This window comes from Patagioenas fasciata, chromosome 10, assembly GCF_037038585.1.
Source record: "Patagioenas fasciata isolate bPatFas1 chromosome 10, bPatFas1.hap1, whole genome shotgun sequence".
In the NCBI taxonomy this organism is placed as follows: Eukaryota; Metazoa; Chordata; class Aves; order Columbiformes; family Columbidae; genus Patagioenas; species Patagioenas fasciata.
This window is the reverse complement of record NC_092529.1, coordinates 20,046,425-20,063,023: the sequence shown is the minus strand read 5'-3', so window position 1 is coordinate 20,063,023 and position 16,599 is coordinate 20,046,425. Positions and strand designations below refer to the sequence as shown.

At 40.7% G+C, this 16,599-nt stretch overlaps 1 protein-coding gene across 1 annotated transcript in view; it reads left to right on the top strand.

Moving 5' to 3' along the window:
* The window catches only part of PTPRG (protein tyrosine phosphatase receptor type G), a 405,613-nt gene that overhangs the window by 370,403 nt on the left and 18,611 nt on the right, over window positions 1-16,599 (top strand). Inside the window, exon 15 of the mRNA XM_065845638.2 lies at window positions 8,412-8,503. Coding sequence (XP_065701710.1) covers window positions 8,412-8,503 — 92 coding nt within the window. The remainder of the gene's footprint in view (window positions 1-8,411; window positions 8,504-16,599) is intronic.

Here is a 16,599-nt window from a genome sequence, read left to right as displayed (position 1 = left end):
AGCAGTGCAGAAGTGCACCTCTGTTCAACTTAGATGACATTGAGCAGTGGAAATAGCACAAATTCCACTTCTACCCTCCTCCTCTTATCCTTTGTTTCAGAGCTTCCCTGCTCCCAGGTGGTGCATTGTTCTGGAGCTTGCTGGGGCTTTACTGGTTCCTTGCCCAGCCCATGGGCACAACGGGTGCTGTGGCACTCGTGCCAGCAGGATGACTTGTGAGATCAGTACAGACATAGCTGAGGCTTCACCCTATGGTAAAACTCAAAACTCTGCATAGTCTTGACCACAGTCCAGGGAAACATGTCTCATTTATAACTCAACGGCTGGCCAATATAGCTGATTCCTTTAGCACATTATTCCAGATGTCTTTCACATTTTTAGTGTAAGTAAAATGTCTCAGATGTGATATTGGCCATTTCAGCTGTGTCTAGACTGGAAGGCTCAGGAGCATTTCCCAGTGCTTGGATCAGGGTGCGTGCAGTTCTGGGGCATAAAGGGCAGTAAACTAGTTTTTTAACTAGTATTGGAGTTTATGAACACTGTATTTGAAATAACCGGTGGCAGAATCTGATGGAGAAACACTCTCATGCTTCTTCAACAGTGACTCAGTGTGGGTCCATGAGCCCAGGAAATAGTGAAGCAGCCAAGTACATTGCAGTGAAAAGGTGTCTTGACCATCTCATGCAGTCATGCGAGGGTGTGAAGGCCAGTGCAGCTGTGACCCACCTTCATTTCCCTCTGTCTCCTCATGGTTACAAGGAGTCGCATTAAGAGTCCATCTTATTAATTCTTAGCTTCTGTTAAATCTCTGCAGTATTTTGAAACCTTATTCCTTCATTAACCGTAGTTGCCTTCAGCTTTTCCTGATGAACATCAGTGGTTAGACTTGATGTTTTTTACAAGCTCAGTTCCTGCACTTCTGATATCTTCTGGTAGCATCCACTCTGTGACGAACAGTTGTGATTAAGAGGCTGTACCAAGAGGTGTCTCATTTGACAAGGACACTGCAGGTTCCCAACAGAGGCTTGATATCTTACTGGTTTTTGGTAAGATGTAGCTATCTCAAGTTGCATCCCAAAAGCTAAAGAGCAGAGCACCAGGACATGTCTGTGACCACCCCAGTGACAATGTACTGAGCACAGTGATCCTCTGCTAGAGGCTGGCGAGGTACAAGGAAAACTGCTAATAGCAGCTGAGGACTTATTTCTCAAGGGCACGAAGCTCTTCACTGAGCACAGAGGTAGCGCTCTTCAGCTGTTAAAGGCTTTATTTCTGCTTTCTGCTCCCTGCGGATTTATGTTCCAGCACCATATTGTGAATTGTACCTATCTTCAACTTCAATTAAATTCATGAATGCAATATTGCAAACACAGCCGTCCTCTGAAGCCAAGAAAATATCAAGATATTTTAGGGAACATCCACCTTCCTTTTTAGCTGCTACAGACTGCTGCTCCTGCAGCACGCTGAAAAATTTACGGTATGGTGTCCAATCATGGTACTTGTAAGGGGGGCTTCAGGAGTTGGCTAAATCACCCAAAACCATGTTTTCATGGTGACCATGTGAAATGCAGATGGATCCCTTCCTGAGAGTTTTCACACTGGGCTGCAGAGCCCTGGAGTTGAACCTCCATGTGCTTAAATGTAAGGCATGTATGTTAATGATGGCACAACTGGGACCAGAGGATGGAAATGTGTGAGATTAAGATTCTTTTCCTTAGCAGACAATACCAAATAAGATAATGTTTAATGTCTGTGCTAAGCGAAAATTCACATTACTTCATTCTCTTAGGCTGAAATTGGTTTTTTGCTTAAAGGGAAGAAGCGTATTGCCTATTATATTTATAATTAATGATAACCTAATCTAAGATTTGTACAAGCAGATTTAAACTGAGCTCTTATTTTGACACATATAGAATTTTATCATTAACATCTTCATATTCCTGACTGACACATGGCTAATAGCTTTGTAGTAGATTAAATCTTCAAGCAAGAGAGATGAATGTAGCTACAATATTACACAGGTGATTCTTCATATTCTGCTTTTTCATGTGTCTCCCCTTTATCCCAAACCTGCCCTTGTGTTCATTTGACTTGATTATAACAAATAGATAGCAATTATCTTGCTGGAATGACTTCTGTGTTTTTCTTTCAACATGCTCATGTATCTAGGACTTTCAAATGTATTCATAGTGTTTTCTGTGCTTTTTCACTTGGAAAGGCATTTTTATTAAAAACAATACTTGATAAACACAATGACAAAAAATGGGGAGTTGTGTCCCCAGTAATCGACTCTTAGTAATTTATTATTTATCTTCATATATTTTAATAGATAATTTTAATTAATTACTGAGGTCAGTGACTTCAGGAGGTTGCCAGCCTCGAAGGGCTTCAGCACGTAGCTTGATCTCCCAGAATGAAACCTACTGCATTGCTTTTTTAGTATTTATGCAGATATGATCTCCACAGAAAGCAGACATCTTCTCAATACTAAGGGGGTTTTAATTACTTTGTTTTATTATAAATTAATTGATACTCATATTGTACAAATAAAACTGTTCTTAATATTTCTGGTCATTTTTACACAGTAAGCAATGTGATTAGTCAGAATAATCATTCCAAATGAAACATGATGGCTTCAGTTGCATTCTTATTTTAAATAATTGAGCAAGAAAAGCCATATACTGCCAAGTTAGAGGCTCTAACTATATAAACATGTATCATTCCAATGCATTAAATCTAAAATGGTTTGAGGAAAGCTGGGCAACACCCATTTTTATGTGTGGAATTACTCATGGAGTCCAGCGTTTGCATGAGTTACGGCAAGATCTGACTGTGAAGTTGCCTGCTCAAACATTTCAGCTTTAGTCAGTGCCAAAATCTGAGCTGCATGTGAGGTTTCTGGCCCCTGTAAGTGTGTGCACTTCAGAGTATATGTTCAGTCTGTAGGATCCAAGCTTTTAGTCTAAGCTGCTCTGTAGAGATGAGCACCTGAGCTTAGTGGAGTTGATAGGAGTGTTTTGATAACCTCTACTGGGGCAGCATTTTTACCCAAGGATATGCTATTAATCCCTGCAATATTCAGTATGATTAGCCACTTTTCTAGCAACAGACCACATACAGATGTATTTGGCCTTTACATTCCCATTTAGTACTGTGTGTTTGTTGTGTGCACATTCACATTGCGCAGTACAGCTACATAGATCCTATTTAAATCTGGGCTATGAGTGCCACGCTGCTCGCCATGGAAATGAATCTGTTGGAATTGCTCTCCACATTGTCACCTGGTTACTGTGCTCTATGTGAAGACAAGCTTTTGCTATAGCTCTGCAACCCTCTCTCTGATATGTATTGTAGCTTATGCAATGGCTACATGCATCCTAAATACTGACACTAGATATTCCAGCCGCTTGCAGAATTTTTTCCTTCCTTCTTTATAAAAACTAGAAATTATGAACTCTGCTGAATGTGGTTAACAATGTAATAAGTATTAAAAAACCACCAGCCTGGAATTGCATTCAATGTTGTCTCCAGCAGTGGAGAATAAGAAGGTGGAAGATGAATTGACATCCCAGGGTTGAGTGCTGCTGGGAACAGAAAGGTGCTGGTTTGCTATGGGTATGGGACATCGTTTGTCAAACAGGTTGTTTTTCAGTGAGTTAAGAGGTCAAATCCAGTCCTACTATGAGCCTACTGGCAGATATTTCTGTCTAGTCGGGAAAACCTTTTTGCAGAAGATGAGAACTGTGAGGATACCCTATTGTGAGTGGATTCTCCAGGATTAATGTCACCAACAATGTCATTGGTTTCATGATTGTTATACACCAGGTTAGCTTTGTGCTGCCTTCAGAAAGGGCAGTTTCCTTGTCACTTAGTAAAAATTCCTCATGGCAACGAGTAGGATCAACTCATCTACCCCACTGACAACAAATCCTTCTTCCCCCTCCCCACAAATCAATTAATCCTTTCTCACATTCGCCAGCCAGATGAGGAGGCTGATTCCGTTCATTGCTCAGCCCCGCAGGCGGGGGGGAGGGAGTGGGAGAATCCCCATGTCCTCTGGCTGAAACCAGCTGTGAAGAGCATGCGGAGAATTGATGGAGGTGCTGCTGAGATGCCAGGGATGGTGCAGGGCTGCTGGGCAGCACAGTCAGATGCTGCTGGTGGAGCAGATGGGCCAAGGCACGTGACAGCTACGGCACGTGAATCCAGGTGGCTTTGCAAATGAGAGGCTGAAGCGCAGTGGCTAACGAACAAATGGAAGAAGCTTTCACGTTAAAAGTGAGGCATAAGAAACATAGAGTATATTGGGTTTAGTAGACTGGGTTAGGTAATAGCTGAAAAACAGAAAGCATGTACAAACAGAATGAAAAGATGGGAGAATTTTCTTAGGAAGCTGTCTTCATGTGTGTTAAGCGTCTGGTCTTCAGAAACACCGGAACTTCAAATTAGACAAAGGTAATATGAGAAAGGATTTTGGTTTTGACCTTCTGGATGAATTCCTGACCCAAAACCATCTATTCCAATCCAGTGCCACTGAACTATCCAGTGAACTCTGGAGCTATAAATTAATCAAAATGAATCTGAGATCTTATTATGTGGAAATGCCATCTCTGACACGATATCTCATTTTTCTTTTCAAATTGGCCCCTATAGTTTTAACATGACAGAGGCAGCCTATTAAATGGGAGACAGGGGAAAATCCTTCCTGGTAGGATTACTAATTATCCAAACTTTAAAGGTAACCCTGTTCCAACTTTATTGCTTCTGTACACTTTGGGTTTCTTCTGAAGATGGCTGTCTTCTGAAGGAATGTATTAAGTATTGTGTATTGTCAATTGCCATTTCTTAAAAAATTAGGTGCAAGTGAAAGTTTCCCTCTACAATAATTTTTTTAAAGAAACAGGACTCTCTTCTTGGCATTCTCCCCTTGTGGTAGGAAATGAGCTCCATTGTGGTCCCCTTTGGTTTTGTGTTCTTGATGGTCCTCTCAGGTGCTTGTCTTGGACCAGCAAGTGAAGATGGGAACTCTACCAAAGTTTTAAATATCTAGCATAGTGATTAAAAATACTCCACACCTGTCAGCTTCTGTAGCATCTGATTATAAAGAATATTATTATGCGTTACATTATTAATAAGTATATATACACAATTATTTTAAAGTTCTGGAGGTCTTTGCCCCATCCATCTAACATTACTTTTTTTTCCTGAATAACACAAAGGGTTAGTATGTTAGTCACTAAAAAAGGGTTAGTGTGTTACCCAGATTCAACTCATATTTTGTAGTGACATAAATCCAGAATCACTTTACTGACACAGATAAAACAGATGGCTAAATGCAAACTAGACAGAACTGTAATTATATCTGTGGTGTTAGAGGTGAAGGTATGTTATTAAAGCATTTTCCTCTTCTTTTTGAATAATCTGTAGGTCTTGCAAAATGTAAGCATCATAGTGACAATATCAAATGTCACTCTAGCTTTTGGATGGGAAAAAGTATATAGTACAAAAGGGAATATGTGCAGAAGAACTATGAGAGCTCCTAATTAGCCATTATAGGATTCCATTAATCTCTGCAGTCGTCTAGAAGAATTATAGTCATTGAAGTCTATTGGTCTTAAGATGGAAAGAAGGCTTAACCAAAGCCTTTGGACTTACAATAGTGCAAGGAAATGCATATTCTGTGCATCTACCTACATCTGTTGGCTTTCTTAGAGAAGGTCCCAGCCATCTTCAGAGAACGTTGAAGCAGATGATAATTGAAGAGCGCGGAGTAGATTAGTACATCTTTTACCAGAGGTCTGACAAACTGCCCGTGGCTAAGGGTGCATATACCCCACCTGGAGTAATTCGTGTTCCTGGGTGGGGGTTTGGGGTTGGAGGTCATGAACAGGAAAATACACGCCCAAATTAACGTTTCTCTATTCCTAATACGAAACAACTACATTTGCTCCAACATGATTTTCCTGAAATTATGGGCAGCTTCAACATCATAAGCTCCCTCTCATTCAGTCAACTCATATGTCAACAGTGTTTCCCATTTTATTTATTTAGTGTTTAATTGTTGCCCGTGTTCTCAAATAGGGGAAGAAACAGCACAGGGTTAAGGCTTCTGGGGGGAATCGGAAGTGAAAATGCAGAAGAGAAAAAAGGAAGGAGAAACAATAAAGGGTAGCGAACAACAGAGGAATGAATTGCTAGTGGCTGTAAAGGTGGACACCTGCTGCCACCAGGCAGTGATGATAAAAACTAACCATATTTTGCCATGAATCTCTGGTGCAGACCCATCCTTGAAATTGGTGGGAATTCAATGGACCAGAGAACACGTTATCTCTAATGTATTTTTTGGCTCACAGATCACAATTAAAATTAAATTCTGCCTTCTGCAAAATTAAATTGGACACTCTGGTCTGCTGCAGTGAATCCTTGATCCTGGTTGGTCTTAGTTGAGCTAGACTACTCAAGGAAAAAAACAAATGATAACTGTAGTACTTTTCTTGTGAGTGTATGGGAAATTGCTATCATAGCACAAGTTGTTTTCAAGGAAATCTAGGATGTATGGGTTCCTCTTCAGGAGAGGAAAGATTGTTTTACAGGCTCTCGTTATTGACTGCTGTTCCTGTGGATCGTTCCATTCAAGTATCTTGGCTGCAAAAATATTAATACAAATGTTGTTATGAGATGGTGATGTTCTCAATATTACATAGAATAAATGTTATCGCTTAAATATTGAAAAGTGCCAGCATTTCTGCACGCTGCAGGTGTTTGCTAAGATGAGCATACACTTGTCAAATGTTTTGAATTCTGTACTCTTCAGTAAATGAGCATGTGGCTAATTAAAGTAGCATTACTATACTGGGAGGTGATCAGATTGCAAACATATCTTTAACAATTGGCTCTTGTAAATAAAACAGAAGATAGCTGATTGAGATCTGAAAATGTCAATCTATGCCACAAAGCCACCTTAGAGCCTTACCTGATAAGAATAAAGAAGTAATTTACATGGCCAATATTAACTGCCACCAGCCAGAAAGAAATCAGATTGTCAGGGATCTATAAAATTGTTGCCAAAGTAGAACCTCATTTACACATACAGATCTTCATACCCTTTGCAAAGAAAAGCATATGTGACAACTTAGAGGTTTTAGCTGCCAAAGATCTTTCACTCTGAATACAGTAAATGTCACATCTATTTATTTATCGTTAAATTTTGCTAAGTATCTGTAGAAATATTTGGATTTTTTCTATCATAATGTAGATGTTTAAAAGGAAAAGAATTCAGATTATAATGCAGCTGTAGCACCAAACCATATGGCTGCTAAATGGGAGCAAATATACACCATTGAATTACTGGGAGTAAACATAAACTGGATGTGCTCTTCAGAAGAATATTAAATGGGATATATAAATACCAGAGTATTGCCACAAAGTCATGCAGTCAGACAGTAGTAGCCATCAGGCAATAGATTATTTCACATGCTGAAAGTAATCACAGTTGTATAGCAATTTACATTTTCTAAATGCCAGACCGAAAATATTAACTAATGAATCTTGGCAAGCACGGTGTTTCTACCAACTGCAGTGGTGGTTAAACAACATCTAGGCCTTTTTTGAGAAAGAGAAAGAAGACAGCGATCCTACACCTCAGCTTTATTAGAATCTGTCCGGAGTCCCGGGTGCTCGAAACAGTCTTGTTTGTCTTTAATTCAATTCAGGTCTTTGACTTCTTTAAGAAAACGTCTGTGGGTGACTTATTGGTATTATTGGGTAGAATTTGCACTGTGCTGAGCAAGAACAAATGGTCCAGGGGAATACATATTCAATGTTATGAATAGTGTCTGGCATGAGAGAGAACTCAAATTAGTGTGGGTGGTGTGTTGCCTGTTCTTTTACTCAGAGCTGCTTTCATGATAAGTCCATTTGGATTCTACATCATTCTGTAAAAAGGAAAAAGTTAATAAGTTTCAGGAGAAAAGCCCGTGTCTCTGCTCTGTCTGGTAAAAGCTTCCTGGGGGCAATTGTCAATTGTACTTTCATATTTTGGGTCTCTTCTGTTCTTTTTATACAACGTGGAAGGGAAGGAGGCTTCTTTGTCCCATCCACAGCCATCTTCAGACTGAGAATAAGAGCTAAGTGATCCTTGAACTTCAGTTGGACTTTGTAAATTAACATTGCGGGGAATAGATTCTCAGTATTCCTAACTGCAGTGCTTAGAATTAGAAACATAATATGGAGAGTTTACCTCAAAATTGGCCAGATTCATCAGGATCTCTTATTATCGTGTACTGAACTAGCTGTGCCCCTGGGAGCTCAGGTCTAAGTGATACTGGGGGAAAACTTTCTCTCCTGAGTTTGTAGCTGAAATTTGACGTATGAAACAATTAGCAACCCTGAATATCTCTTTCTTTCTACAGATGATATGGAAGCAATTCCAGTCAAGCAGTTCGTTAAACACGTCAGTGAGCTGTATTCTAATAACCAGCATGGGTTCTCGGAAGACTTTGAGGTACGATTTAATGATCCACCAATAAAATGTTGTTTTCCTAAAGTTAATTGTGTACTAATACTTAGGGACCATGCGACATCTGTGTGATGCTCTCGTGTCAAGTAAATGCAATGCTCAAATGTATCAGAATTAATAGGGAAATACCAATTTGCCACCAGGTATGAGCGATGTGGGACTGGGAATTTACCGTTGTTTTCTTAACCACCACAGATTTGGTGTCTTTAAGAGGGGATCCTCCTAGGTTTTTAATAAAAAGGAAAAGCTGCCAGGAGTCCCTCAGGAGTGACATGAAGATACAAGCAGTTGTTTTTAACTCCAGGCTTTTCTTATAATCTACAGTTTATTTTACTCTTCTTGGCCCAGAATTTGCTCTTCTCAGTCACATACCCCTTCAGTTGCCCAAAATGAGTAAAATAGTGCTCACTATGAGTAAGGGTAGTAGAATTTGGTCCTTTATGAAAACCCAGACTTCGAGTCAGTTCCTGGAGTTCTTGTTCATCCTGTGTTCAGCCAAGAAAGATCGCTGTTGCAGTCATCAGTTATTTTGTTTGAGTAAAACCAAGGAGAAAGGCTTCAAGATTTAGTTGGTAGGATTTACCTAATGTGACTATTTTAAAGTTTGCATCTTGTCAGCTGTTTAAAACAGATTCTGACCCATAAATCTGCCATAAATTGGAGGTAATTCCAATTAAATGGAAATAGTTTTCCGCCTCTGGGTTGCCAAACCCATATTGTGCAAGCACGGTAAACTTCACACAATATGAGGATGGGCTGCAGAGTCAGGTCCTAATATGCTCGAGTCAGTATTCTCTGGCTAGTATTTAGGCATTTATTTCATTCAGTCTAATCTCAGTCACTGCTGAATTTTTGGAAGTACTGAGAAGCAGGAGGAGGCCCAGGAGATTGCATGGAGCTGTGCTGCTGTGTCCCCACCAGCAAAAGGTGTGTTTGTGCGATGCATCTGAATCAGAGAGCCAGCTCTGCTTACAAACACACCAATGAAACAAAATAGGTGGCCTAATATCTACAGCTTCTTCACTTACTGCAGTAAAGACAAGACTGTGTGCAGGACTTGTTTTTAATGAGATCATTTAAAACATTTATTGTTGCTGTTTGGTTACTGTCTATAAAGAGTGGCTGCTTTGTCTGGTGCCCAAAAACCGTTGTGTAAGTTAGAAACATTTTGTATTCATGAGGAAGGCAAGTGTGTAAGGTGTTAAAGTGATTTAGTTCAATTGACTGCTGGCTGGATGGCTGAGCAGGGATATTGAGGCATTTAACAATGTTGATGGTATTCAGGACAAACATTTATTCTCCAGAGAGTAGAATTTGATCAGGATGATCAAATGCGACTCACTCTTCTCAATTATTTATGAATTGCGACCCTGGTGCTATTCATCACAGCTGGGTTTTACACCATTTAATTATTCAAAATAATCAGCAACACATCTGTAAACTTGGTCTGGCTTTAAGCAGGCTTTGCTTCAGCTGTCGCAAAATCACTGCTATTAACAAATGTTGGACACCTCCCGCCTGTGTTTTAGCAAAGAAAAACACTGCTCTAATAGCCCTGTTTTTTCCTTTGCTCCTGGAGCTCCCTGCTGTGAGTGCCAGGCTGTGGCAGCCATCGGAGAGATGGCTTGGGCCAATTAGTCCTGTTCTGGGGAGCGCGGGGTCCCCTCTGAAGGGAAGTTAAACTCCTCCAACTGCACCACACATGCCAAATTCTGTTCTCTGCGCTGGCTTAACAGTTGGAGTGTCTTCTTTGAAGTCAGTATAGCTGCTCCAGAAGTATTTCTCTATAGCTGAGGTCTCAACTTCCTAAAGAGTAAATAAAATCTCCTCCTAGAGTAAGGAGAAGGAATAGGAACAAGGCAATCACTGTCTGGCATGAACCATCCAGCTCCCTTTCATTGCTTGTGTCCTGCACTGCTGATGCCTTGTGGGCCTGATTTTCTTCCTTGTGGTTCAGAGTGGTGGGACAGAAGGGTTAAACCCAGGGTTTTTCACAAAACCCATAGGTAAAATGTTTCTCAAGTGCCTAAACTGACTCAGAGATCAGAATGCTGTTTCTGAGAATGGCTGAGGGGTAGAGGAGCCCGAGGTTACATTTGTACAGTAGCTATTGGAAGCAGCAAGTGGTGTAACTTCTCACATGTGGTCAGATCCAGCCATGGAGTGTGTGCTGGAATTGCATCTGCCAGCTACTGTGAAACTTAGTTAATGTTTTATGGAGAAACAGCAGGATTCCAGCTGAAACAGAAAATCCAGTGTTACAGGGCTGCTAGTCTTGGGTGGAAAGTACCACAGCCACATCATGCCTTCTGGCCTGGGGAGCTTCTGAAAAGAGGTATTAGGTTCTGCAGTCGTATGGGCTTTTTACAAAAAAAAAATCTGAGTTTTACATCTAAGAGAAACAGAGAAGAGGATGCCAAGGGGATGCTGAGAAGAAGTGATCGGTACTACAGAATAAATAAATCTTCTCAAAGATAGCCAGCAGGTGGGGTTTTTTTAAAGGAGAAAAGGATCAAAAATCTCTTCAGAAATTTCTGTTGTAGGAGGTTTTATGGTGGAGCCTGTGAAAGGAAAGACTAAGCTAGGCACACACATACTTTGCCTGATGTATAAGGTAAATGTTCTCCATTCATTGATTGCTAGTTTTTGGTGGTGTTGTGTTTTTGGCAGCACGTTGTGGGATTGTATTGAGTTGGTTTTTACATGAAGAAGATTCCTTTGAAAGTAAATTGTGTGAATACTCCCTCCTCCTCTTAAAATAAGCTGTAGTTAAAGCTAAATATTTTGCGAATGTGCTTAGGAAGAGTTTTATGTGAGGAGGAAAAAAAGGACTTTGAACACACAAATCTTTCCTTGGAAAGCACATGCAGAATGAGTCCTTATTCCCTCTGGGTATTTATAGTGCAAGTAGCCAGCTTTATTGTCTGGTGATAGCTGGGCTTTCTTGCATATACAGAATTATTAAGATTTCCTTTGAGTCCTATGAATTTTCTATTTTTGATATAAACTAGAAATATAAGACCCAATGTAATATTGAACAACAAATAGCTTTTTAAAATGAAGTCCACGATCTTGCATCGCCAGTGCTGGTCTCTGATGTAACTCTTTGTATTCCATCTTGGAATTTGTTCAACCTAATACTGTAGAAAGTTCAAGGAGGTTTCTTGGCTTGCTCTTGCTGTGGAATACAGGGGGAAATACAACATTTTTATAGGGTATCACCAGGGCAGAGTTTGGTGGCAAGGCTGAACAGAGATTGAGAGGCTTCCTGAGCCAGAGATTCTATCTATTCCTTGTCTAGCAGAGATTTCCCTGGCATCATTATGTTTAATAGTCTTTGATAGATCTTCCGCAAATTTCTGATTGCCTCTTGAACCTTTTAGACTCCTGGTGTCCAGAGCATCCCATGGCAATGTATTCTACAATTTGTTCCCCAAGAATCAACTTCTTTCACCTTTAACTCATGCCTGCTAACTTCTCTTTGTGCCTCCTAGTGTTTGCATTAGAAAGTACATCCCTGTTCACTTCACTGCCTCACTTGATCCTGTCTGCCTCCCTCAAATTGCCCATTAATCATCTGTTTTCAAATCTGAGGAGTCTAAACTACTTAATTTGTTTCTTTGAGGGAGCCATTCTAGACTTACGGTGACTTGTTTTCTCTGTACCTTTTTTCCTTCCTTTACCATACCCTTTTTGAGATAGAAAGGCCAAAACTGTGCACAGTATTTAATGAGTGGGTTGACTGCAGAGTTCTGCAGGAGCACAGCGATGTTTTCTGTTTGGTTTTCTATTACTTTCCTCCTTCCTAACATACTATTTGTGTTTTAACAACTACTGAGCACTCAGCTGACACCTCCACAAAAACTATCAGCTGTGACCCCAAGGTCTCGTCACTGAATGGCAATAGCAAATTGGGAACCTGTCAGTATCTATGTATAGTTAGGGTTGTTTTTCCCAAGTACATCACTTTGCATTTATCAACATTGAATTTCATTTGCCATTTTATCATTCAGCCACTCAGTATTGCAAGATTGTTCTGCTTCCCTTCACAAACAGCTTTTGTTCTAATTATCCTGAATAATTTTGTATCATAAACACATTTTGTCTCCTCTGCAGTCCATTTATGAATAGATCAGGTCTCTGTAAGGTCTCAGTGGTAAAATCTGAACACTGACAATTCCTGGGCGGAGAGTTCCACCTTTAACCTGTTGGTATACATGGCAAGTTTTCCTTTTGCTCTAGGACCGATCAATCTATAATGTTTTCTGAGAGGCCTTTTCACAAACATTTTGGAAATCCAAATATGCTATTCTCTTCCAGACTGTTCTTATCTACAGACTTCTTCAGGGACCTCTCCACTACTATCTATTACAGCATCTAGCAGTTTGCCCCACAGAGAAGTTAGATTTAGTGGGCTCTAGTGCTTGAAATCCCTTCTGAGCCTCATTTTAAAAACTGATGTCACATTTGTCATCTTCCATTCCCCTGATAGCCTGACTATATAAGGCATGTGCCCTCCAAATTCTCGTATCAAAGAGAGCGCAAAGTGCCACCTCCCACGGTAAAGCTTTTCCCTCCCTCCTGGTTACTGGAATAACACAGTAAGTTTTTTGAGTAATCATGCCCTTTTGCTCTAAGAAAGAAACACTAAGTCAAGAAATCACCCTCCATCCCCAAAGCCAACTGTGATTTTTTATAATAGAATGCGGTATTTGAATTTCTGAGATCAGACCATTTTATTTCCTTCCTCCCTCGTTCTGGAGTGGGTTGGTCAGTGCTGCGGGGGCGATTGGAGGGGGTCAGTGCAATCTCCGCAGACCTCTCCTGCCTGCGGCCGTGTGAGCCTAATGATTCATTGCCAATTTGGAGTCTGAACAGGCTTGCTGAACTTGGAGGCAGGCTGTCTAGCTCCCTCATCACATAAATTGAAAATATCTTTATACTCCAGTGGCACTTTCTTCTAAATGTCCTGAAATAAAAGAAAATAACATAAATCTATATCTTCAGCGATGCAGCAGGGATTTGCTAGCGTTATTCTCATGGTTGCTGCTCCTTGGGGCAGGGGTCACTTGCTCTTTTTAACCGGTGACCTCAGAATGTTATTCTCTAGCGAAGGGCTGCATTGAAGACAGATAATGCTGCCCTTTGCACATTTCTTGAGACACTAAAAACACACTGTAGTTATACTGGCATCACTTACAGAGTAGACACATCTTACACCAGACACATGATTATAACTGCATCTACACCGAGAAATTTGGCAGTAGAAAGATGCCGTTTCAAAAGCATGCTGCTAGCAAACATTACTGCGCTGGGAAATGTTTTATAACCCCAAAGTGCCGTAATGCGAAGCGTTCTCGGCCTGTGTGTTGCTGTGCTGAGCCCAAAGGAAGCAGCGCTGTGACGCTGGAGGAGGGATTGCTGCACCAAGGGTCTTCCTGGAGTTCTCAGTTCTTATCTCATCACTTGACCTGGCCTAATAAATTGACATTTTGAATTAAGAGGTAAAGTTGAAGGGAAGCAATAAAAGAAGTTCAGATATCTGGGCTTCCTGTTCCTAACCCTAGTACCATAGCCATACCCAAAGTTCCTGCCTGGAAGCCCCATTTGGAGGAGCTGTAACCCCACATGGGCAATCATAGAATGTCCTGAGTTGGAAGGGACTCACAAGGATCATTGAGTCCAGCTCCTGTCCCTGCACAGCACAACCCCAACATTCACACCCTGTGTCTGAGAGTGTTGTCCAAATGCTTCTTGAACACTGTCAGGCTTGAGGCCGTGACACCTCGCAAGGTTTAGGTTCGACTCTGACACCTCCCTGCAAGCAAACAGTCCTCCACCGTCCTCTCCTCTCTCGTTCATTTACATGAATGTTTAGCTATCTATTAATGATTCCTCCACTGTTACGGCTGTGTTGAGTCCTTTTGGTTTGTTTATTTTTCCCTTCCTTTCTAGTCTGTCCCCAGCTCACCTCTCTTGGGTGCTGTCGGAGAGTTTATACTAGTGCTAAATTATTGCAAAAATCTACAGTGCTCCTGTGGGATATCTTCAAATGCTATCTGCTGTCTCTGTTGGTATGCTGTCTTCATGTTTGCCGTGATAAAACAAACAGCAAGAATACTACCGTAGAATTCTCTAATTCGGGATTAAAATAACAGGTCAAAAATGATTTTAAGGGTGGATGAACTAGCTGCTTTCATGCTGAAAAATACCACAATAACACCAAAACAGAGCTATGGGTCTTCTCTAATTTTTAGTCTTTCAGATCAAGGTATTTCCTTTGTTCATGATTCTTCCTCATTGCTATTCATAGGCTTTCACAGTTCAGCCCCTGCTAGGACATCAGACTGAAGTAATGGGAAACAACAGCCGCACCGCATAAGGCCAAATCAAGAGACCGAGTTCCCGCTCAGTCACTGTAGCAAAAATTCTTGCTCAGAAGCTTATATTGCCAGCAAGACACTGGAGCAGTTTGATTTTACACTTAAATGGAAATTCTTTGAAGTTTAGAAGAAACTAATCTGTAACTTGTTTCATAAAGGCAACGAAAATGGGTCGTTAAACCTGGGTGTATCAAATTCCAATTAGCATTAGCATGGACAATATAATTAAAAGGTAAATTAGCCATAATAGCATAGACTAGAACACTTTTTACAGTAACTAACGGTCAATTGAAACCATGTACTTTGGTTTCTTGGGTTGTCAGTGATAAGTTGAAAGGACAGAATAAGAGCCTGTATCCATTCATCTTTGGACGGTTATGTGTTCTGCAAAGTTAAACACGAAGAGCAGCAGTGCACTAGCCTGCCGCCCTTGAAATCAGTGAGAGAGACTAAGCAGGATTAAGAAAAGCCAAATAAAAGACTCTAGAGCTGAAAAGTTTCTGGCTTAATTACAGATGTGGTGCTATGGACATTATCTGTCCTAGTGCAAGGTACCGGTAGCAGTTTTGTGCTAATTGGAGAGGAGTTTGTTTAGGCTGCACTGAAAAGCCTGGGGTCAGACCTGGCCTGGTGGCCCACATGTAAACTTCAGTTACAATAATAATATGATCACGGTGATGTTTTAAATGTAAATGAAGGACTTGGTAGCCAGTAAGATTTAGAAATCCCAGGGTGTTCATTGCATAAGCAACAGAAAATGCTGGGCAAGTAAATATGTCATATACATAAATGTGGTAAAATGGCATAATTAGGATGGTGACGTTTTGGAACTTTCTCCAGGGTGATATTTATTAACACCGGGCTGTCCTCTTCTGCCAAGGGGTAAATAATGCTCTGAACAGAGGCACAGGTAACAGGCTGCAACTGGTCTTGTCTTCTTGCAGCATTTTGCACATTGATGAAAGACAGCCACCTTGATTTTAATAACAAAGGAATGTTAGCTTAAGCCTTACTTGTGGGTGGAGTGCGCTTGTGGTTTAGTGATTTGCTGTTATAATTTGGAGAGATTAACCTGGGAGGGTAAGAGAGCATGGATAACCGCCCTCTGCTCTCAACCCCATCTGTCCATGCAGCACAGCCAGACATTGTCTGTGGCCACCACGGAGCTGGAGATGTCCTGAGCTCCCTTCTCAGCCTCAGCATCCCTGAGCATTGTTTCTGTCCTGGATTGAGGAGAAAAGGGCAAACTGAACTCAAAATGGTCTTTTATTTCTACATTGATTTCTAAAAGGACAAAAAGAGTTGAGGTGCATTGCTAACAGGGACCTTTTCCGGGACAGGCTCCTTTTGCTATGCTTTTGCAGTGCGTAGACGTAGGAATCCACCATTATAGCAGCTTCCCAGAATATTAAAAATCATTTAGAATGTTATGTGTTAAGAAAAGCCATTTTCAGATGATCAGGTCTCACAGCATCAGACCTTCTTTTCCATTGCTGTGTTTTTCACTGTCTTAGCTTAATCTTCCTCTTCTATTAACTTTATATTGGCCAGCTGGGAACATGTACAGTTGAGAAAACAGTCAGCATCAACATAAAAAGGTTAATTAAAATGATTAACCTCACCAACAATTCCCTTATGAAAAAATCCTATAGAATTTAATAGAAAGCGATACATTTACTATGTAGTATTTAAACTGTC